At 35.8% G+C, this 22,856-nt stretch overlaps 2 protein-coding genes across 3 annotated transcripts; both read left to right on the top strand.

Annotated features, from left to right (window-relative positions):
- Positions 1-4,664: 4,664 nt before the first annotated feature.
- On the top strand, positions 4,665-15,536 carry LOC127971579 (beta-synuclein-like). Its single transcript, XM_052574687.1, has 6 exons — positions 4,665-4,832; positions 5,616-5,746; positions 8,892-8,921; positions 9,942-10,060; positions 12,137-12,223; positions 14,722-15,536. The coding sequence occupies exons 2-6, from the start codon at positions 5,626-5,628 to the stop codon at positions 14,749-14,751; spliced, it is 387 nt and encodes a 128-aa protein (XP_052430647.1). The 5' UTR covers positions 4,665-4,832; positions 5,616-5,625; the 3' UTR covers positions 14,752-15,536.
- Positions 15,537-19,662: 4,126 nt separating this feature from the next.
- On the top strand, positions 19,663-22,856 carry LOC127971572 (G protein-regulated inducer of neurite outgrowth 1-like). 2 transcript variants are annotated; one of them, XM_052574672.1, is made up of 3 exons: positions 19,663-20,018; positions 20,160-20,242; positions 20,478-22,856. In XM_052574672.1, the coding sequence occupies exon 3, from the start codon at positions 20,562-20,564 to the stop codon at positions 22,101-22,103; it is 1,542 nt and encodes a 513-aa protein (XP_052430632.1). In that variant the 5' UTR covers positions 19,663-20,018; positions 20,160-20,242; positions 20,478-20,561; the 3' UTR covers positions 22,104-22,856. The 2 variants fall into 2 exon arrangements, with proteins under 2 accessions (XP_052430632.1, XP_052430631.1); XM_052574671.1 differs by lacking the exon at positions 20,160-20,242 and having other exon boundaries at positions 19,664-20,018.

The raw sequence follows: 22,856 nt of genomic DNA, 5'->3' as shown, positions 1-22,856 counted from the left end.
TCTCTCCAGGAGTCCTGAGTTTGCATTCATTATGCAGCCTTGTTTCTGAACACAGAGTTGAAGTTCCAATCACAGCGAGCAGATGTCTTAAGTAGCTCCACTTTGGCAACTGCGGTCTGCGAAACCCTTGGGAAGCTCGTCTCTTGATGTGTACCAAGTTCATATGAAGTGCTTCACCGATGCAGAGCTGTCGATCGAGCACGTACGCATAACATTTGCACATTAATATTCACGCCTTGCTGTCTGACTGATGGCAGTTTATAGCTTTTGCAGTTTTCAGTCTCCAGATATATGGAAGCTGCGTGGGATATTTACCTATATTTATAGCGAAAGATAATGGGATGCCAGGTAGTTGTTTACAATCGCAGTACTGCCGAGCGATTCACTTGTAAATAGAGAACTGGGTTGGCTCCAAAAAGACATGCAGTGTCCATTTATTAATTGCATTTGCTGCCCAATCCCTGCTGTTAATTTTGTTTTTTTTTATGTTTTCGTAAGCATGTTATGTAACGTAAATGTGGACTAACATTAACATTAAAAGCAGTCAATTGTGTTGGTAGCCAGCCAACTGTAATGAGTTTACATAACTGACACGATTTGTGAAATACAGCACAGTGATTATTTAAAAAAATAAATATTCAAAAACACCCTTTCATGTTGCCGCTAATGTTGCCAGATATTAATTAGAGCGGGTGACAAAGTCTTCAGTACGGACCTTACACTGAAATTACATTTCTCAAAATCTTTTCAGATTTTTATGCTTCATGATATGTGTTTGTCTGCATAGTTTCAGCTTAGCAACAGCTGCGGAGAAAAAAGAATGAATTAGTCGTTGTTGTACTAAAAATATGGTCTTTGTCGCCATGCAGCGGCGATGATACTGAAATGCTGGTTTTGTCCTGTATAAAGGATATTGTAATGCTACAACACACACACACACAAAGGTTGGAATATACATTAAATGACATATATATGGAGAACTATTACTTCAAAATAGGCATGCAAAAAGGCATATAGCTATAAAGACAAAAATCATATGTATACTCATCTCTCTTTAAATTTTGCACATTATTTGCACATAATATTGCATTTAATATATTTATGTATTTATACAGATATAATGTATGTCGTTGCATGTAATATATGAAAAGTGGCAATACTTTATGGATTGTTCAATATTTTAATATAGTATTATTCAGTATTCAAAAGTAATTGTTTTCTAATTTGGATTTTTCGGTTTATACAAATGCCGCAGCTACCACATCACAGCATGTCAACTCCAGTAAAGTCATGCAACTCCATAAAAGTCATTAAAGATTGCTGGTTACCTGGTTATGATTCTGGTAAATTAAATGCACTAAACAAAGAAATGATTGTGCAATCAGGTTATTTTATTTTTATTTATTTATTTATTTATTTTATTTTTTTCATTGTTTTAATATAATTTATTATTTTGTGTTAACATCAATGCAGACCAGAGCCATGAGATGAAATGTTTTTCTGTGCACCATTTCACTATGGTAAACACATTTAAACAACAGCACAGTAATACTTCAGTTATAGTCAGTTTTATAGCTTTCTCTTGCTTTTGGCCTTGACTCAAGAAGTATTAAGCTTTGAAGCCTGGACTGCAAACAAGATCACACAGCAAAACAAAGCCAGAAGTCTTCTTCTGATTTGTTTTGGATCTTGGGGAAATATAAAGGACCTTAAATAAATCAGGTTAGACAGGCTTGGAGCACAGTGTTAAATCTGGTTACTCACTCATTCAGTTGAAAGCTATAAGAGGAAACCAAAAGTTTTCAGTGGAGGTCTGTGAGGAGGAAGAGATCAGAGAATTAAGAATGAAAGTCTGAATGTATTGAGAGACCAGCTGCTGAACTTAAACTAGAGCCTAAGACTGTAAATCAAGCACCATTCAAAGTCAAAATAATGGGAAATAGCACACTAAAACATCAAATAATGCAGTGGATCTCAAACCTCTCCATGAAGTACCCTGAGCACTGCACATTTTGTATGTCTCTCTATATCTGACACACACACTTCAGACTTGCAGTCTCCAGTAATGAGCTGATAAGTTGAATCAGGTGTGACAGATGAGAGATACAGGGCTGGGGTTACTCCAGGACAGGTTTGAGAACCACTGAAATAATGAAAGGAAAAACTGAAAAAGGGAAAAGTCAATTTCAAGACCCGAAGTTTATTTGAAATGCATTTGTGGAGTGCAAATTCATAGCTTTTGTCAAATAACAGACTGATAGGTGGCTGTTGTCATGTTCTCAGATATTGCTCTTCTATCAGAGGGCTTCAGGGCTTATCTTCCAAATTCTGAACAGCAAGTTTATTGCTGGAACCACTGAGCAGTAAGTAAATGTTTATTGTCAAACATAATGCCTCTGTGGGATTGAGTCTAGTTCTGTAAACATTTTACTCAAAGAAAAATGTATTACAATTTCCTTTATTTTTCTTCTATGAATGGACATTTGCAAAATGTGTCAGATCTGCAGCTCACTTTGATAATGTTCCCAATACAATGTAAAAAAAGGAAGAAAAAAAGGTAGATCTCATGCAAGGAACAGATTACATTACTTTTTAATAGTTCAGTTCATTATTTTACAACTTACAATGTTGCCAAAGTTGTTTGTTATTTTAGTAATTTCTTATTCAGAGGAAGAAACTGTAAGATCTTAGTTTCAAGTTAACGTAAATTTGACTGAAATAAAATTAGTTTAATTATCTTTATTTGCACGTTATGGATTTCAAAAAGCGCTTATTGTCTTAAAATATTGACATCACATGAATGAAAATGAGTCAATAACATTCAAAAAAGTACAAATTAAACAAATAATGTTGTAAAAAAGTTAGATAATTTGAAAGTCTCTTTAATTTGAATAATTATATACATACATTATTTTTTTCAATATATTCTTGCATAAACTGTATAACTATTTCCATTATAAAGGTTTTCATATTTTTGCATACTACTGTTAGTTAATAAATATTTTTAACCACTAATTATATGCTTAGATTATGATGGTTTTATTTATAAATTCAGAATTTATATAAATACACAATGATTAGTGGTGGCCAAAATTATTAGAACACTAGTATTTTAACCTACTAAAAATGGTTTTAAGTCAGTTATTCCTATCTTCTACTGTAGTGTGTCAGTAGGAAATATCAGTTTACATTTCCAAACATTGAGATTGAGATTTTTGTTTGCACAAGGAGTCGAACAACAGCCAGTGCTCCACACAGAGATCTGATCTCATCATCATCATCAGTCTGTCTGGAACGACATGAAGAAATAGAACAAACTGAGACAGACTCAATCCAGAAGAACTGTTGCAACGTCTCCAAGTTTCTTCAAGAAATCTACCTGCAAAGATACAGTACTGTTAAAAGTTTTAGGCACTTGTGTAAAAATGCTTTAAAATGAGGATGCTGTCAAAAATAATGTCATTAATAGATTTTCTTTATCAATTAAGATCTTAATATCCTGGGACTTTGCTGCCAAGTGTATTTTATAGGTCGCTGTCCGCGGTGCTGAAATTCTGACTTTCAATCTGTAGCTATACTGATGACCGTCACACGATCATAGTGCATTAGCAAATACTCCTGAATAACCTAAACAATGTTATACTTGTATAAAACAGTAGATGGCACAAGAAGCATAGAAGTGGGGAGTTGTGTTTAACGACTGATGTCATAGTCTACATCACTACAAGAAATCAACGATTCCCATAATGTGTTTCAATGTGTGAAATATCATTTTACTTGAACAAAACACACGTAGGCTAACATGAAAATATGTATCCGTCACAGATCTTTCAACATAACGAGTTATTGATAATGGAAAGTTTCAAATCACCAGCTGGGACCGATCTATACAAGAAGATTGGACAAAATCAATTGGACATTCGATTGCCTTTCAGAGGCAGATGTCACGATGCGCCCACTTCAGGCAGATGGACACTCATCATCTGCAGTAAATCCCAATAAGATATGCATGAGCAAGTCTAATCTTATCAGCACTTCGACGTGGATTAACCATACAGTTCACGGTTAGATATATAATCATCCTGATTTTAACATTTAGTTCGACGTTAAACCCCAGAAACAAGACGGTACGCGATCGCAAAAACACATGGATCGACTTCATCCCCCAATTTTGTGTTTGGTCATGGGCGAGACATCTGATTGTAGTTTCTAAACATGACATAATACTGATGGATATATCAGTAATGTTAGTTATTTAATCACCAAATGACAGAGGCTTTATACATACGTGTGTGTATGTATATATATATATATATATATATATATATATATATATATATATATATATATATATATATATATATATATATATATATATATATATTAGTGTGTGTGTGTGTGTGTGTGCGTGTGTGCGCGCGTGTGTGTGTGTCTGTAATACATAGATGCTGCTTGGTGGAGTCTCAGTGAAACACTATGTGAATGAAAGTCTAGCTATCACACGTCCTCTGTAAGTGCAAATGATAAAATAATACCTGACAGTACAGTATGAAGCAGATGTTCAATTTAAGCGCCTGGCGATCTCAGTCACCTTTTTCATTGGCTAAGGATGCAGCATTAGTCTCAGAGTGTCACACAGGCCATTACAGCCGGGGTCTGACACCCCCATTATTGATACCATGAGCTACGTCGATCGTCTCATCCTCTCGTCCTCATTGGCTGAGCCCATCCAGAGGAAGGCCCACCTCAAGATCGTAGTGTAAAATTTCCTTCCACGATATTTCAATCTACTACGCAATTGAAGCATAAGGACAAAGAAGGTGCTTTAAAAGGTACGTTTTGATTTTCATTACACGTCCACGAGGCTCAAACGCAGTTGTTTATATTGGCATGAACCGAGATCGTGTGAAAATACTAACGCTGTACTCGTAAAGACACAAAAACTGCACTTCGATGGAAACGAGTATTCGCGTGCTTGTGTGCAAAATAAAACATTCCATGTTGAATTCTGAATGCAACCTGGTGATAAAACACGCAGTTGTTTCATTTTATCCGTGTCGTGTCCAGGACTTCTTCATTGTGAGGACATTGGAGAGGTGACACCATATTGTAAAGGAGAAGTGAAAGATTCACCTTCCGTTTGCGTTTAAATTTAAATATATTTTCTGAAACGCTGTCAGTAATGTGTTGACACACATTGTTCATCATTATAGCAATCCATTCGTTAATATATAAGGCAAAAATACATGTGCCGATTTTAATCCAAGCCTTTAATACAAGCCTTAAAATATGTCTCTCAGGACCACGTATAGATGCTCAGTATAAATTGGGCCGTTTGAGTAATCATTAATGAGTTTGTGAACATCTCGAGGATACCTCCCGCTCTTGAAGCTAAAATATAACGTCAGCTGATGGTGTGAATGTTCTCATCTCATTGTGTGTGCTTGTATGGGCGTTTTATCTTCAGGGAAATTAGACTCCTTATTGTACAACTGACAGCCTGCTATTTGCACACACTTGCTCTCAATTCCAAATTAACCCACATTTGTCATATACAGTGCAACACAAACCCTGTTTTCAATGTGCTGCTACATAACTTGCTCTCTTGGATGCAGAGGGGCCAAGATGGATGTTTTCATGAAGGGGCTTTCTAAAGCTAAAGAAGGTATGGCTGTGGCCGCAGAGAAGACCAAGGAAGGTGTTGCGGTGGCTGCAGAAAAGACCAAGGAAGGCGTGATGTTTGTGGGTAAGACATGGAGCATGTAATTTTCTTTTTTTAATGCATGCATATCACGAATCAAGCGTGAGCTCACTGGTAGTGTGGGAGGGACTATAAAGCTCAGAGTCTGAAGGCCAGGAGGGGGTTGCTATCTGTTTCACTACCATTTCTCAGAGCATCGCTATAGGTTCAGCCACTATTGTGTAATTTTATGATTGGCTGGGAAATTGGGTGGGGTTTTCCAGTCCTCTTACATGTACTGTGTTGTATTTCTTTTTTTTTTTTTTCTTAAAGAGCCATATAGAGACATTTTTTTGTGTACAGTGTGGGTATTTTTGAACATGTTCATATCTCGAAGGACCTATAGAATTATTTTAAACAACATTAGACACAATTTTAGAATGATGGTTATTGTAATTGCAGTTTGGCCTCATATTATATATAAAATGTATTCTAATTATTATTATAAATTATTTGTTGAAAGCACTCTACAAATACATTTGAAATTAAATTGAAATATATTCAAATATATTTCAATAATTTATTTTGGCTTATTTAACTTTATTTAAACATGTATTTTAGCCATAACGCTTACCTTTCTCAAACAATATAAATGAGGTTTTATGCATTGAAATATATAGCTGTCTTTTTATTTTAAAAAGATGGTCCTTTCCAATAGTAGCATCATATTTGAGGTCCTTAGCAATCAAATATTTTCATGGAAAATTATAAGTTTTGCTTATTACCTGATATTAATTTCTTACCTAAAATTTTGATGCCGAAAATAATAAAAGGTTATGTTATTTGCCAGTGTTTTAAAAGTAAATGTTAAACCCCTGGTTTATTCTGTAATGAGTTTTCAATGATGTTACTCAAGTGATTTTCTACAAAAATATAGAAATATATAAGCAATTATAGAAAGCAACTTTTTCTTAAGAAATAGCCTGTATCCTAAAATATCTTGAAATTTTGATAAATATTTGTTTTCAAATATAGTTAATTAAATTGTGATTATATGTGATTATACTGTAGAAGATAATGTAAAATGTGTCAAAAGATTGCAAACCCCTCCTCTGTAGATGTTTCAAATTCACACGGTTTGTTGTGCACACTATATCACTCATCTTTTCATTATTTCTCACAGGAGAATATTATGTATGTACATAATATCATAGTTAGCCTTCTGCAATACATTTCACTCTAACAATGAATGCTGTGACAGGCCTGTTTGCACACTCATTTCAGTGGTTGTCATCACTCTTTAGCACACAACCTCATGAAATGGCCTCTTTAATCATCAATGGATTTTACATCTGGAAAATTAAAAGCACTCATGATACTGGACTGATATCGATTGTAGTATAACATAAACTGTACAGAAAAAAATCCATTTCATGTAACCTGATCTTATAAAGGGATTCTTAATGTACACGCTAATTTGAGAGTGAAATAACACCGTGTGAGATGGTTGACTTCTGGAGCTGGTCCAGCAGCTCTCTGATCTCCTGTCGCGTTGGAAAAAAAGCCTTACAGACCACATGTCACACAATTCCATGAGCTCATATACCTCTATACGCATGAGCTCTCCATATAAAAAACAGACAAGATGGACAGTCCAAATCCTGTTATTGAATAGCATATAGAGCTGAAAGAAAGATAGATTGTCTTTCCAAGTATGTCTGAAATGATTTTAGCTTGCTCATCTTGTTGCCGTTTGCTTTGATCAGTAAGACGAGAGGTTGATCTAGTCTGTTGATCTGCTGTAATTGGAGACTGAGAGGGCATTTGTGTTTATGTGCCCAGCGCAAACACTCATTCATGCTCCTCTGCTTTGATGTTGGATGAATGAATAATAGAATCCCTTCACATAAATACCTCACATCTGTGCCAGCACCATCCCAGAGAGAGACAGTTAGCCCAGATACCTCAAGCCCATCTGCGGTTGCTTTTCAGATTGTCTTCAGATTGTCAGATTGTCCTTTGCGGTGAACACAAGGTTGCACTTATGTCGGACAACCATGGTGACCTGGGATGCCTTGCTTGAACGGCCTTATGGGAGTGTGAGTGTTAGCGCATGGAAGAGTGGTGATGGGTAGCTGATTCTTGTTCCACCTTGGACAGCAGCTGCACGATCTCACACTCCCTCATGTACAGTACATGCACCACCAACCCATCTGAGGATAGATTGAAGAGGAAGAGGCTTTTGCTAATGTCCCATTGGCTTGTTTTGTCCCACTGCTATTATGCTTCTCTAATTTTCTGTCCGTGTCACAATTATTTCCTAAGTGGCTTCTCATCCTCATATCGTGCTGTTTATTCACTGCTGTATATTTAGTGGTTATTGGTTATTGTTTATCATGTCCTCAGACCATTTATGCTCCTTACATGATACCTCAGGTTGTGTGGCTTGTTGTATATATATAATATATTTTGCATTGCAAACCCATTCAAAAATAATAAAATAAAATGAAATGAAACAAAGACGATATGAGCAACACAATGGGAAAAACATTCTAGAACCTCTTAACAACCACATTTCAGAAAAATGTAGTAAAATGATTTCCTTTCGTGATAGATTAGTCCTGATAAAGCACTTACAGATTGCCCTTTTATCTAAAATGATACTTCTGTTACACTGTGCATTCATGAGCAAGTCTTGCCCATTTTTAGAAGCAAATTTGTTAATGACTCAAGTGCTGTAGATGAAACATATTAGCTCTAATGAGTCACGGGTGAATGACTCTAGATAAAACATCTTTTTGTTCAAGAGAATTTCTCCTCTCTCTTGTAAGAATCATACTCAGACTGAGACACAGAGTGCCATTTGCCATTACAGTATATGGTAACTCCCTTCCTAGGAAGTGTTTCTGAGCTGTAGTTCACTCAAGCAGGGCGGTTAAGGTGACAGGTCTGAGATCCAGGTTCTATTAGCTCTAATGATTTTTCAGTGAACCTTTAAATGAAGCTACTCTGGGAGTTACAGCTTGTATTTCACATTGTCTATCTACTCATTACCTGTCTGTATCATGTACCTACTTTCAGCCTTATCGCAATTCTTTCAGAGGGGCAGACTTAATGTGTATTTCTGTATTGTTTTGGGTGGTGTAAATATATGTATATATATATATATATATATATTTTTTTTTTACAATATTCTTTTATGGGTTTGCAGGCAACAAGACCAAAGACAGCGTTGCAACAGGTAAGGCGATTCTGCAAATTGTTCTTTTGTCTTTAGTCTTGTAAATAATGAATACGTCTCATTTAATGTGCTCAAAGGGCATGGCTTGAAGCCAGTAAATGGAACTGAGACAAATAGTTCTGTGCCCAGGTGATACTTCAGAAGGTTGTTTGTCCAGGACAGAGGGGAAATCTGAAAACTAAAGTGTTTTCAGTATGATGAACTGTTGGCCTCTTGCTTGGGCCAGGGTTATTAAAGAAAATAAAACAAAACCCCAACGCACCAATTTTTTTTTTATAAAGTGTTTTTTTATAAACTGAAAAAGAAAATATATATCTAAAATCTAAAGCTTATTTTAGTTCAGCTAGTTTCCAAGGTGTCATTTTTTATTATATTTTATTTAAAATTTAAGTACTACAGTAACAAATAATTTTCCAAAATTAGTAAAACTTTAATCATATTTTAGAAAATATAAAAAAGCTAATTCAGAATTTTTACAAAAACTTTAATAGTATATTAATGTGCAGTGTATACTGTATATAATGCATTATGTGCAAGTGATTTTCCAAATTAATGCCTATTAATATATTCTTGTAAATTATTTTAAGCAGTTATATTATACATTATATTAATATAAAACGCATGATCAACAACCAATTTCATGAATAAAATTAATGTAATAGTAATAATTATATCAGTGATTCTGATTATTTATGAAAAATTGTTGTAAAAATCTATAAAAATATAATTATATTATTAAATAATAATATAATATGTTTCTTTTTTATACGCAGTATATACATTTACAGCAAGTCCAGTGAACAACGTTTAATCATAACTAAATTGATGACATTATTTAATACAAATGGCCATTTATTAATGTAATCTAATCTGACCCATTTGATTTTCCAATAACAATGTGTAACACTGATACTGTCAATGACAAAATCCTCTGATAATTTCCCCTTTTTTTCTTGTGTTGCCAAATAAATATCGAATTTCGGACTTAGAGTGTTGAGTCTGTGTTTTATCACTGGTCAGTGGCTGAGAAGACAAAGGAGCAGGCCTCTCATCTGGGAGGAGCTGTGATGTCTGGAGCCGGAAACATCGCTGCTGCCACCGGCCTGGTGAAGAAGGACGAGTTCCCCAGTGACATGAATGTATGTTCTTTTGAATAACATTATATGTCAGTATTATTACATATTGTTATATAAAAAGTCGATTGGAAAAATGTGCTGTTGTTATTTATATTTTATTTAGCTATTTTTTTATCTAGCTAAGGTAGGAGCTATTTCTACCCGATTAAACCCTTAAAAATTATTTTTGGTATAATGTAGGTTGATTCATTCATAATATTTTTGACTTGATATTTTAGGTTACCTGACATAACATTGAAAATTTGTCACATTTCTGATCAGTTTTACGTATTAAAAGTTTAGAACACTGCACTGTTAAAAATATTCTTTGCACATGAACACCAGATATGAATGTATATTTTTCCATGAGAAATATCGGATACTTGAAAAAATAATACAGTCTCAGTGACTTGGTGAATATCAGAGGGCTATACACCTCGTAAACTCACCTTCACCTCATAACACACGACCCATAATGGAGGGTTGCTCATCCCGTTGGGAATATAGTGTCTTACTTTGTGCTTCTGTCCTGCTGAGCATACACCCCCCCCCCCCCCCACCCCCATTCTCTCTCGCTCCCTCCCTCGACCTTGCCCAAGGTCACTTAGCACAGTACTTAAAAATGCACTATGGGAGGAGAAGTCAGCCAGTCTTCAAACGTAGGCAGATCTGCTTCAGTTTAAACAAACTGTTGATTTCATGGTGCTCTGAGTTTTGAGCAATAGTTGTGTTCATGACCGATTTATATGTGTGGTCTTCCATGGATTTTCCCCTCCATGCTTACAAACGAGTTTTGTCATTTGTGGTGACACAGTAATCTCATAAATCACTTAGAGGGAAAATCAGAGTAAGAAGCTTGCAGCCTATAAGCTTGTGGTGTTTACAGTTATGTGTGTGTATGGAGCCTGCTGGAGCCAAAGAATAAAAACACAATGCCACTGTCATTTAAAATCTCTAGTGCTTCAGCTAAACCCTCATCATCCAAATGATTTGGAGTGCAGCTCTTGTCATAAAGAAAATGTGTGATGGCTGGTTTAAGTGTGTAGTTTAGTGGTTTTGAAACATGTGAAAGTGTGTGGGTGGTCAGTGCTATTTGTGTGTGTGTGTGTTTTGTGTACTAGACTAGAACAGTCTGTAGTCTGATTGTGAGTCATTATCAGTGCCTCTTGTGCTTTGTGCGTCTTACTATTGATCTAATTAACAAATACAGACTAGGATTTTGCTCACATTATTTGTGAGATTAAACAGATTATCATGTAATTCAAAATAATTAAAGTGTGTGTGTGTGTGTGTGTGTGTGTGTGTGCTCTTGTTTTCGTGACATATCAGGACAAAACTCTGTATAATGACATGGGTATGACACAGGTATTACAAGGAGAGGGTGACTTATGAGGACATAACCCATGTCCCCATTTTTCTAAACGCTGTGTTTATCTACAGTACATTATTCTGAGAAGATAATTTGTTTGACCAACTGCTTTAAACATAGATGTTTCTTTCTATTATTATTATTATTATTATTATTATTGCTATTATTCTATTATTATATATTTATTTATTTTTATTTTTGAGGTTAATCAGTAATCTCTTTCTATTGAGATATAAAACAAATCTCTTAAACTGTTTTAGTATAAATGACATTGTTTCCATGAAGCTTGATTGACATGAAGGGTTTGACAGACTGTGTTGTGATGTTAGGACTGTATATTTCTAGAATATGACCTAATTGACTGTGATAGCTCAGTTTAAAAATAAACCTTCCAGTGACCCAGAACTGTGAAGAAAATCTATCTACTGTATGTAGCTAATAAGAGTCTCTCTCTTTCTCTCTGTCTCTGGCAAGAGAGTTTGATGAAACATTTATTAGGTATATATGAAGTTGTAGCATGCATACTAAAGCACATTAGCAGATGTACCACTTATATATCGTACATAGCATAAACGGCACAGAAAAGTGCTTATACTTAGTCTCTGTCTGTGATAGAAATCAGTCATGGCCATATCATTCAGGTCTGTGTTTTAAATTGCCGTTGCATGACCACATTTTTTGTTGTTGTTGGATTTTGAAGTGATAATGTGCTTTCATGTGTGTGTTCACAGCCTGAGTTTGGTCAGGAAGCCACTGAGGAGCCAATGGGTGAAGGTCTCATGGACCCTGAGGGACAGACATACGATGATACTCAGCAGGTACGAACATCAGCGATCACAGGAGCACACAACTCTACCTGACACACACATCAGACATGTCGACTTTCAGATCCTATTTTTAATAGTTTTCTGGACCAATTCTCACTATTAACTAGTTGCTTATTAGCGTGCGTATTAATAACATATTGGCTGTTTATTAGTATTTATAAAGCACATATTCTGCATGACCATATTCCACATTCCTAATTATACCATATACTTAAACTTAATAAATACCTTACTAACTAATAATAAGCAAGGAGTTTATTGAGTCAAAATTCTTAGATAATGATTTGTTAATAGCTAGAATTTAACCTTAAAATAAAATGAGACCATTTTCCTTAAGGTGCAGTGTAGTTTTATAAACCAGGAGCATTCTATTAATTGTTATTGATTATTAAATTAAAATCACTATAATAAATGTAATATAAGTCAGCAAGGGAAGGGCCTGTAACACAAACTGCTCAAAAGTTTGGATTTATTTTATTTTTATTAATGTTTTATTATCATTTCCCCCCCAAGTAATTCATATTTTAATTCAGTGGGGATGCATCAACTTGATTAAAAGTTAAATGAAAGTAAACTAGAATGTGACAATGTAATATAAATTATGTTTAAAAATATATCAAAATTTTTCAAGTTGTAACAATATTGTTTTAAATTATAAAAATATTTCTTAGTATTACTGTTTTTATGTATTTTTGGTCAAATAGATGGTGTTAGTGAGCATTAGAAACTTCTTTTAAGAAGTTATTTGCAAATGTTTCTCTTATTTCTTTCTTCATTATGTTCTTTAATTAGTTATTTCTTATTTTAATATTACTGTTTAATTGCAGGCCTAAAGACAGTTTTTGACAATTTGTTTTATCTTCTCAAAAAAAAAAAAAAAAAGTAATATACAGTATATATATGTGTGTGTATGTGTGTGTGTGTGTGTGTGTGTGTGTGTGTGTGCGTGTGTGTATTTGAAGTTTAAATAATTTAATTCATTATATCAATTTCATGTCCATTTGTAATTCTTTTGTTAAGGTAAGTCGCTGTGTAAAACTAAATGCCCTTCTGGATATAATAAAATGATTATTTTACAATAATACCCCACTAATCTGAACAATATACCTTACATAAATTGTGTGGGTTTATCCAGGGTTATAATGCTTATGATTCTTCACCGATTTATGTATGTAATTTAACCCCAGACTTTTATTAATAACAAGCGAATGTCTCAAACGTGCCATCAGTGCACACAGATATGGTGGGATTCCCTGTGTGACATCGTTCTGCTTCCTCTCCTTCCTCTGTTCCTCCCTCCCCCTCCTTCTGCTTGCCCTCTTCCCTCTCATTGCCTCACTGCCATGCTGATCTGCCTGCATGGGAGTGGTGGTGACGTCAAATGCCCTGTTGCATTGTGGGTAGTGATGGAGGCTCCCCCTGCCCTTTTGAGGAGATGGGCTCTTCCAGTAGATGCTCTCTCACACAGGAAATCAGGGCCATAAGAGAATGATACTTACATTTAAGATGTAGGGTATCTTCAGATTCAGATCTCCAGACCTTATCACTATAGCTCCAGAATGAGGTTCAGTTATATTCATTAAATGAATGAGACGCTTATGATCTGAAAGCATCAGCTGCCACCTGCTGGGGAAAATGACGCACTACAACAGACCTTAAACGGAATCAATACAATAGGAAAAGCATCGTGAAGAGGTGTAATTAAATTTACTTTATGTGTGGGGTCCTAATGTATATTGTGTAAAAAATTATAGTAATAATTTTAAAGATAACATTTTGTTTTAATATCTTCCTTTGGACTAATCAAAATCTAAAGGTGTGCATATAGGAATGTTAGTGTTTTGGTTAAGTTTAACTAAAAAATGACATTGTAGAAATAACAAACATAAATGATGCATATACCAAAAAAAAATAATAATAAAAAAAAATTCTGAAGTTAGTAGCTCTGATGTTCAAAAGAACTGCCTGTACAGCTCAGATACAGGATTGTGTAAAGCCACACATCTGGGGAAGAGTTCAGAAAAAGTTCTGCTTCATTGAAGGGCCACAGAAACATAATGAAAGACGTTTGAAACAACTAGAACTCTTCCTAGAGCTGCCCTTCTGGCCAAACTGAGCAAATGATGGAGAAGGGCCTTGTCTAGACTAGTGACCAAGAAGCTGATGATCACTCTAGTTGAGCTCATATATGATCATATATGCAGATGGAAGAAATCTACAGAAGGACAAACATCACTCCACTGATCAGGGATTTATGTCGATGTGGCTTCACTTGGAAAAAAATAATATATATGTGTGTGTGTGTTACTTATTTATTTTGTGGTAACATTTTATTACATATGATATGTTAAGCTTGTTATTTGGACAGTCTCGTGTGTACATTTTACAACAACAAAAAAGTACAGAAAAACATAACAAAAACAAATAACCAATTTTAGATCATTTTCTTCTCATTTTAATAAATGTAATGTTTCTGTTTCTGCCCACAGGACAACCAAGATTATGAGCCAGAGGCGTAAACGTCACATTCCAAGTCCAAGTCCAGCCAGCAGCACAAAACGTTTATATCAATAACAAGTACAAATCCTTAACACAATAAACCCTGGTGCAAAAAAACAAAAACAAAAAAAGAGCAAAAAAAAAAAACTAAAATATAAATATCTATTCCAGTTAATCCTGCCGAGAAATGTTCTTCCTATCAGATATCTACTTTTATTATGATCTATTGTAAATGTCATGTTCTGACGGTAACGTGTTGGATGTAGCTCTATGCTGCCTGCCGGAGGGTGCTCTGTCTCGTTTCCTTGCCTCCCTCCCAATGAAACGAGACCTGCCTTTCCATTGTGACTCTTTGTACTTGTGTACCTGCATTTCTATATATGTAATAGATGTTTCAGATCTTCCAATAACATATTGGGGGATAAAATATCTTCGGGTAAATATGATATTATATATAACTGTGTGCGATGCCTGTTTGTGGGATTTTACTTTCATTTTTAATTTAATATTGAAGCAAGCTATTTATTTAATGTTTGCAAAGTAAAGGTTTTATACGTTGTAACTTTATAGTTGCTTGTGATATCATTCCAGTGGTTTATTTGTTAGGATTGGGCAATTTATATCTGTGTGTATGTATGCGTTTGTGTACTGGAGATTTTAAAGTTAGTGTAAATGTGTCCTTAAAATGTTTATGGATGTCAGGTCAATATGTGCTTTACAATGCTGGAAATGTCCATATTAAGGTTTCTGTGTCATTCAAGACAAGTGAATCCTCTGTAAATAAAGAAAACAAACAGAAAATCTCCATGCACCGTCTTTTTCTTTTTCTTTCCCTAAAAGGTAAGTGTATGCAATGCTATTATGTACTAGATTTGCAGCACCACATACAAATCACACATAAAAACATTTTGGCATTCAGAAACAAAATGTCAAAACAAGTGATTATGATAATTATCTACCACTTACTGTAATTTGCTGTTTTGTTATACAGAACGATACAAAGACAGGCATCTAGTTTAGATGTGTCCATCTTTTGGCATCCAGATAAATATTATGTGCAGAGAAAAGTGACATCCTCCCTCCTGTCTCTTATCAACAGGATGTCTGGCTGTGTCTCACAGTGCTCTACAGACATGCTGAGCACAGCAGAGTGAGTCCGGTGCCGTGGTTCAATAGCTGGCATACCTGCATAAGATGGGCACCACTGATGGATTAGCATGTGCAGTCATAGTGGGTATTTAAGGGCCCCCGCTGGCAGCGTCACACTTGCGAGGGCCGGTAGGACTATGGCTGTATGTGCTCAGTATCATGGCTTCCTTTAAGAAGTCTATGGAGGAGCTGAAGAGCACAACAGAGTCAGCCACTAAAGGTGTTACTCACAGTGCAGGTACTAATGGTTACACACTGCTCATATGGGCTTGCATTTGTTTATTTGGAAAATATTTTAAAGGAACAGCTGTACTTTACCTCATATGTCTTTTATTATTGTGCCATGGACTGATTTTTAAGAATTTGGTCCAGCAAAATGTTTTAATTTATTTTAACATTAAATATACTTCATAATTGTAATCTTAAATTTTTTTTTTTTAATAATATTATTATATTATTATTATTTATTTTTAGCTGGATAATTGCATAATGACACTATCTTCACTTTTGCATTAATTTAACTATTTTTATACTTGACAAAGCATATTTAAATAATTAAACTATATATCCATTTAATTAAACATTATTTATTCATTTATTTATGCTCTTATTTATTTGAGTGAGTGAGTTTAGACTATTTCACCATGCATTAACACAATTTTTGATTCTGGTTTTTAAAGACCTTTTTCAATGTGTGTGAAAAACAAGCGGTGTGTTTGATCATTTTATTTTAAGTTAGGCAGCACAAGATGCCGTGCAGCAGGTGGCAGAGTCCTCTAAAGAAACCACTAGTGCAGGTGAGAGAGAGAGAGAGAGTCTGTTAAATACAGCTGTACAGAAATAAAGATGCACTTAAGTGTGGATGTGCATGATTTCACCGTTTTTAGTGTATATTAGTGTAATGTTATTATGTTTTCCGAATAGTTTATGCATTGTCTTAATATCTTTAATCTAAATTGTTTGATTGCATTGATTTTCCTATCTCTGTCAGTCTATTTGTATGTTTCACCATAAAGGATATGCAAATACATCCCTAAAATAACTCTCTCTGTGTCTCTGTTTCTGTGTACTGTATGTGTGTATATTTACAAACAGCTGCTGAGGAGACATCCAGACAAACACAGTCTGCTATAGGCTCAGCTGCAGAGAAAGCATCAGACACCATTAAGGATTTCGAACACTAATTGAGTTCCAGATAAATACTGCACTACCCTATCAGAATAGATTTAACCTGAACCTTGTGAACAGGATCGTAAAAAATTATACTAGCAACTTTGTAAATGTACCAGCTCAGTTGCATATTTGAGAAAGATTTAATTTCGGTTTAATTGTTGATTATCTATATTCCAAAATCTGTTCAGAGATTCTTGTGCTTTGAAATTACACGAAACATTCTGTTCAGCTGCTGCAGTCTCTTTATGGTCATCCTGTGCTTTTCTATTCTAGTGAAACATTCTAGTGTGAGGATATAGAGTGTGCAAGAGCACGTCCACTTTCTTAGTAAAACCCCCTTCTATTATTATTATCATTATTTTTCTCAGCTCCCACTTCACTCAAGGGGGGTAAACCAGTGATACTGTATGTTGCTATGGTAACATAACACAGCTAGACCACAGTGAAAGAACTTTCATTCAAAAGCGCCTTAGGCCAGATCCTGCTATTCAGTATTCCTGTGGATGTCAAGAGATGATGCTTTTGATTATGAACAATAATCCTTTAAATAACTTGCCACATGTTGGCTGCTACTCACCTACTTGTGCATCCTGTTTCAAATGTGTTCCACAGCTCAAAATCAGTCTTGATTAATAGAGTGTAGTTACATTCAGAAGAACTGCAACAAAGAATTACTGTGGGCATCAAGTTGAATATATAGTTGAAATTTAAGGAGTACTCAGAATGTAACAAGCATACAGGATCTGACATTTTCATTTTGGATGCGCTAGCCCTATAGATTAACTTGCTGTACATTTCATGCATGAAAACCTTGCTGAGAATAAGCTACTCTCAACCTTAAAATCAGTGTTGAATATTTCCTGAAAGTTCAGGAGCAGATATGATTGGTGTCAGGAACTTTATGTCAAACCTGCCATAAGAGCAGCTGCTGAGCCCTTAATACCTTATTGCATGTAGAATACACTCGGTATGATTTCAGACAGCTGCAAGTAAGAAAAATCTATAAGTTATTTTCAGTTCCTTTAAAATACAAATATAAAATGTAATGTCTGTTTTGTATTTATGGCATGTAAAATTGAGACAAATTATGATATGATGCCAGAATGTGTAGGTGTCTATAAAAGCTATAAATGCAAACAAATACCCCCCCAAATAAATGTAAGTGCAAGACATGCACATGTAATAGGGTAAAAAAAAACCTGAGTAGATAGATTACATTGAGAATTCCAAACAAATATATATATATATATATATATATATATATATATATATATATATATATACATACATATAAATATAAATATAAATAAATAAACATATATAAACATTCTTTATCTCTCTGTAAATCAGAAAATACTTTCAACAGCAAGAACAAATTAAATAAATAATAATTAATACATACATACATTCCTTATATACTTATAACATACATGCATACCTTATTATATATATATATATATATTTTTTTTTTTTTGGTCACACTTTATTTTAGGGTCCAATTCTCACTATTAACTAACCATTAACTATGACTTTTGCCTCAATTAACACCTTATTTGCTGCTTATTAATAGTTTATAAGGTAGGTGTTAAGTTTAGGGTATTGGGTAGGATTATGGATGTCATGCATTATATGTACTTTATAAGCACAAATAAACAGCCAATATGTTAATAATAGACATGCTAATAAGCAACTAGTTATTAGTGTGAACTGGACCCTATACTAAAGTGTTACCAATTTCTTTCATATGTTTCATATTGTTTCAAAGTTTCATTCTGTTGTATAGTGAAGATAAAAGCAGTCAAGATATACTCATTGGCGTTCATGTCTGTAGACGTAGACGCATATGTCAAACAGAGTCATCCCGAGGAAAGGTTTCTCATCACAACTTAATTTACAGTTGATCTCCAGCACTTTTGACACTCTCCCCTGTACTCTCCACCTCCACGTCTCCATCCTCTTTACATCCTCTATCCACCTCCTCCTCTTCATCATCATTCGCAGGCAGCATCCTCTTGTTTTCAGAATATGGCATGTGTTGTCTGAACCCCCCCCCCCCACCCCCCATTACCATGAACACAGTCACTCCACCCCCTGCATGTACATGGCTGGTTGCTAGGCAACAAATATTCTGTGAGAACATGCGATTGGCGAAAGCCCTCGATTTTTATGGTGAGAACATAGGCGATAAAATACAGCTCTCCAAAGCTCACACCATGGCATGGTGAGGTGTAATGGACCAGTGTGCGGGCATATGAATCCAAAAATCCATTTTATAGTTATCATTCAAAAAATATTAATTAAATGGTCTTTTACATAGGTGCAGCAGTTTAGTGACCTACATCGTCAACCACTTTACACTGATTTAGTTTTCTCATGCGGGAAAACAAAAATTATGAAAATGTGAATTTATATATATTTATTTTGTTATATAAGAAAAAGTAAACTGTATCAAATGTTTTGTTCCAGAGCTCATAAAGACATTACTGGTTTACCCTTTTGGTATATTGTCTGCCGAAGTAAATGTGTTTCATTTGAGGTTTTATTACATAAGAGCTTTGTTTTTTTTTGTTTTGTTTTTTTTTTTACTTAAATATTTATTACTTTACTTAAATATTCAATATTTATTCATTTATTTTTATTATTATAATTTTTCAACACATGGATTTTCATCCCCATCATTTGCTTCTGATTAAAAAGCTACAGATACTTTGTCATTTCATTACCAATCACTGGCAGGCTGAGTCTGGTTTCCAGGGAAACTAAAAATCAGAAGCTTTCAGTACTCTCAGCCACAGTGAAATCCAAGGACCACCATCCACTGAGATTCTTCTGGAAAACAAACCATCTACAGCCTGCCTCTCATCATTACCAGCACCTAAAAGAGGAGCTTGGAGTGTGAATATATGCTTTGGCTGTGAAATCTTTAAAAATATGGATACAGCATTTGATCTGTCGTGCAGTTGAGGTATGTGTCGTTGGGGTGTTGTTTTTTAATTATGGTCTCACTGTGTGCCGTCGTAGTTTTGATTTTAGAAGGTACTGCAAAATTTTTATTTTATTTTTTTTAAACAAGTTTGTGTGTGTGTGTGTGGTTGAACTGAAGCAGACATATGCCTTGATATCATTTGGTTTCTGTTTTGGGGGATAAAAGTGGAATCAAGATTGTCGGCAATCAATACTGTTCTTCCTGTAAGTATTTTAAGACTGAAGTTTGTGTAATTTTATTTTATAATTATTTCAAGAACATAAATCATGATTGTTTTTCAGTGCCTGAGATCATTACAAAACAATCAGATATGAAATGAATTTTACCTAATGTAGTGTTTTTGTGTGTGTGCCATCATTAATGCATGTCAAGTGCTCTTTTTTTAATTCATTGCACCTGCATTAATGCACTGATGCATTTATGTGATTTGTTTTCCAGCAAAACCATCAGTGGCGTGAATCTGTGAAGCTCAGACGTTCTACTTCCCTTTTCCCAGATCAACACAAACCCATCTCTGAACCCATGGAGGGTCCTGTTCTGACAGAAAGTGAAGTTTGGAAAGTTGGCTCAGGGACCACCACAAGTATAAACACCAATGACTATTCGGCCCTTATGAACGACAACGTAACTGATGAAAACCCAGGGACTGCAGGCCATAAGGAGATCTGTGGGAGCATCGAGGAGCAACCTGACCAAGAGATTTCATCAGATCAGATCAAGTCAGTGATTCCACATGAGCAGCGATTAGAAGAGGAATTATCTTCCACTCAAACAGCAGTCAAAAGTGATGAACCACCTGCGGCAGCATTTCAACCAGAGAGGAGTGTTAACCAAGCAGATAAGATGTGCTTGGCATCTGGCCAACAAAGCCTGGACCAGGAGATTACCATACTGGTGACCAACCATGATTGTACTTTAGAGGATGAGGAGAATGTGGAGAATGAGGAGAATGAGGATGAGTTCGGGGAGCAGAAGACTTCCAGCTGCCCTGCTGAACCAGAGATGGTCTCTTCGGTTAAAAGTGAAGGAGTGACTGAGGAAGAGAGCCTCGAAGGTTCCATTGTTGTGGCAAACGTGATTGAAGTCAGTCAAGTCCAGAAGACCAGCGTCATAAGCCATGTATCACCTGAGCAGAATACCACCAATGAAGGACCAAGATTGCCTGGAGATCCAGGGTATAGTAGCAATGAGACAAAATGTGGAAGTAAATGTTCAAGCACCCCACAGAAAACAAATGCAAGTAGCACAGGCACGGAAGTGAACATTTGCAGTCTGAAAGACCAGCCCACAAAGCCTGAAGATGTGGAAGTAAAACTGAAGAAAACCGAATCAACCAAGTCCAAGGATCCTGGACGACCTTCGCAAGAGACACTAACCTTGACTCAGTCGCATGGACGCACACAGACCGTGCAAACCCAGGTTAGCCTGGAGGTGATGTACCAGTCGGTGGCCACCAGCCCCATGACTCCTCAAGAGGGCTCCGCAGCATTCCTTTTTCCAGGCCCCTTTGGAAAACTCGCCAACAAGTGTAGTACAGATGTGGCACTGACCAAAGATGCCGAGATGCAGGTGGGCCCTCAGGTGGAATTCCGTTCGGTTGCCACTGCTCCTATGACTCCGATCATTCTGAACGCACCTGAGGTTTTCCCCGAGCCGGAACCACGGATCGGGGTGACAACAGACGAAGTGCCAGAACCTGTGCAGGAGGTGAGCTGGGATGAAAAGGGAATGACTTGGGAAGTGTATGGTGCGGTGGTGGAGGTGGCAGTGCTGGGCTCCGCCATCCAGAAGCACCTGGAGAAACAGGTAAAGAAGCAGAAACAGCCTTTGGCCTTGCCCTGTCCTGCAGATGGTCTGCCAGCAAACCCAACCGAAACGTCGATGTCGATGCCTTCCAGTCCTCCCCCCATATCAGACCTTGGTGAAAGCAGCCTGGCCAAAGAACAAAGTGAGGAAAAGACGGTGCAGAGTGGCAGGCGTCGGCAGAATAATTTTCGCCAGTGGTTCAGGAACATCTGGCGGCCAAAATGTTGTACAAGACCACGTCAAGATGAGGAAAACTAAGGAAGGCATGGTGGTCCAAACCATCTTAATAGACAGTCTTTCCAAATTTTGTGCACTTTGGATGTGCACAGGATTGGGTTTTGTTCAATGATACTCCCCTTTAAGACCTTTAAAATGACTTGTATTGACACTGTGTTACAAGACGCCCCTACAGTATATGGATAATCATCACTTTAGGTTTGGTTTGATACACTGCACACAAATACAGTTGTCTTGATTTCTCCTCGCTCTCGATTTTAAAATGGCTCCTATGTGTTTTTGCTTGCTTCTGTCGAGACCATGCTACCTTGATGTTGTTGTGGTCAGTGAGGATCACTTTTAAAGTGCTCTTTTATAATATTTTACACTAATAATTTTACCTTTAATATTTCTATATTTCAAATATGTATATACAAATTCAGCTTGTATATTTAAGGAATGGTAGAAAACCTTTATAGAGTGACAGTACCAAGTATTTTGTATTGGGCAAAAATGACCTTAAAAAATTCTTGGTGTTTCAGGTAACAAGTAATAGATGATGTCTCAGATTTTATCAACATTGAAGTGTTTGGTGTTCTTTGAGTTTCATTTTCTATTTGCTTTTGTATAACCTCGTCAATATTCAATGGATTTGTCTTGTATTTTCAGTCCAGCTCAGTACACATATATCAAGCGCACCTTCGAGCCTTACATTGCCTGTGATGTTTTGTGACTGTTGTGAGAACTGTAAAGTGAATAGTTTTGAAATTAAATCATCTACAAGGGAAAAGCAAA

This window comes from Carassius gibelio, chromosome B14 (genome assembly GCF_023724105.1).
Source record: "Carassius gibelio isolate Cgi1373 ecotype wild population from Czech Republic chromosome B14, carGib1.2-hapl.c, whole genome shotgun sequence".
Taxonomy (NCBI): domain Eukaryota; kingdom Metazoa; phylum Chordata; class Actinopteri; order Cypriniformes; family Cyprinidae; genus Carassius; species Carassius gibelio.
This window is presented reverse-complemented; position numbering and strand designations above follow the sequence as displayed.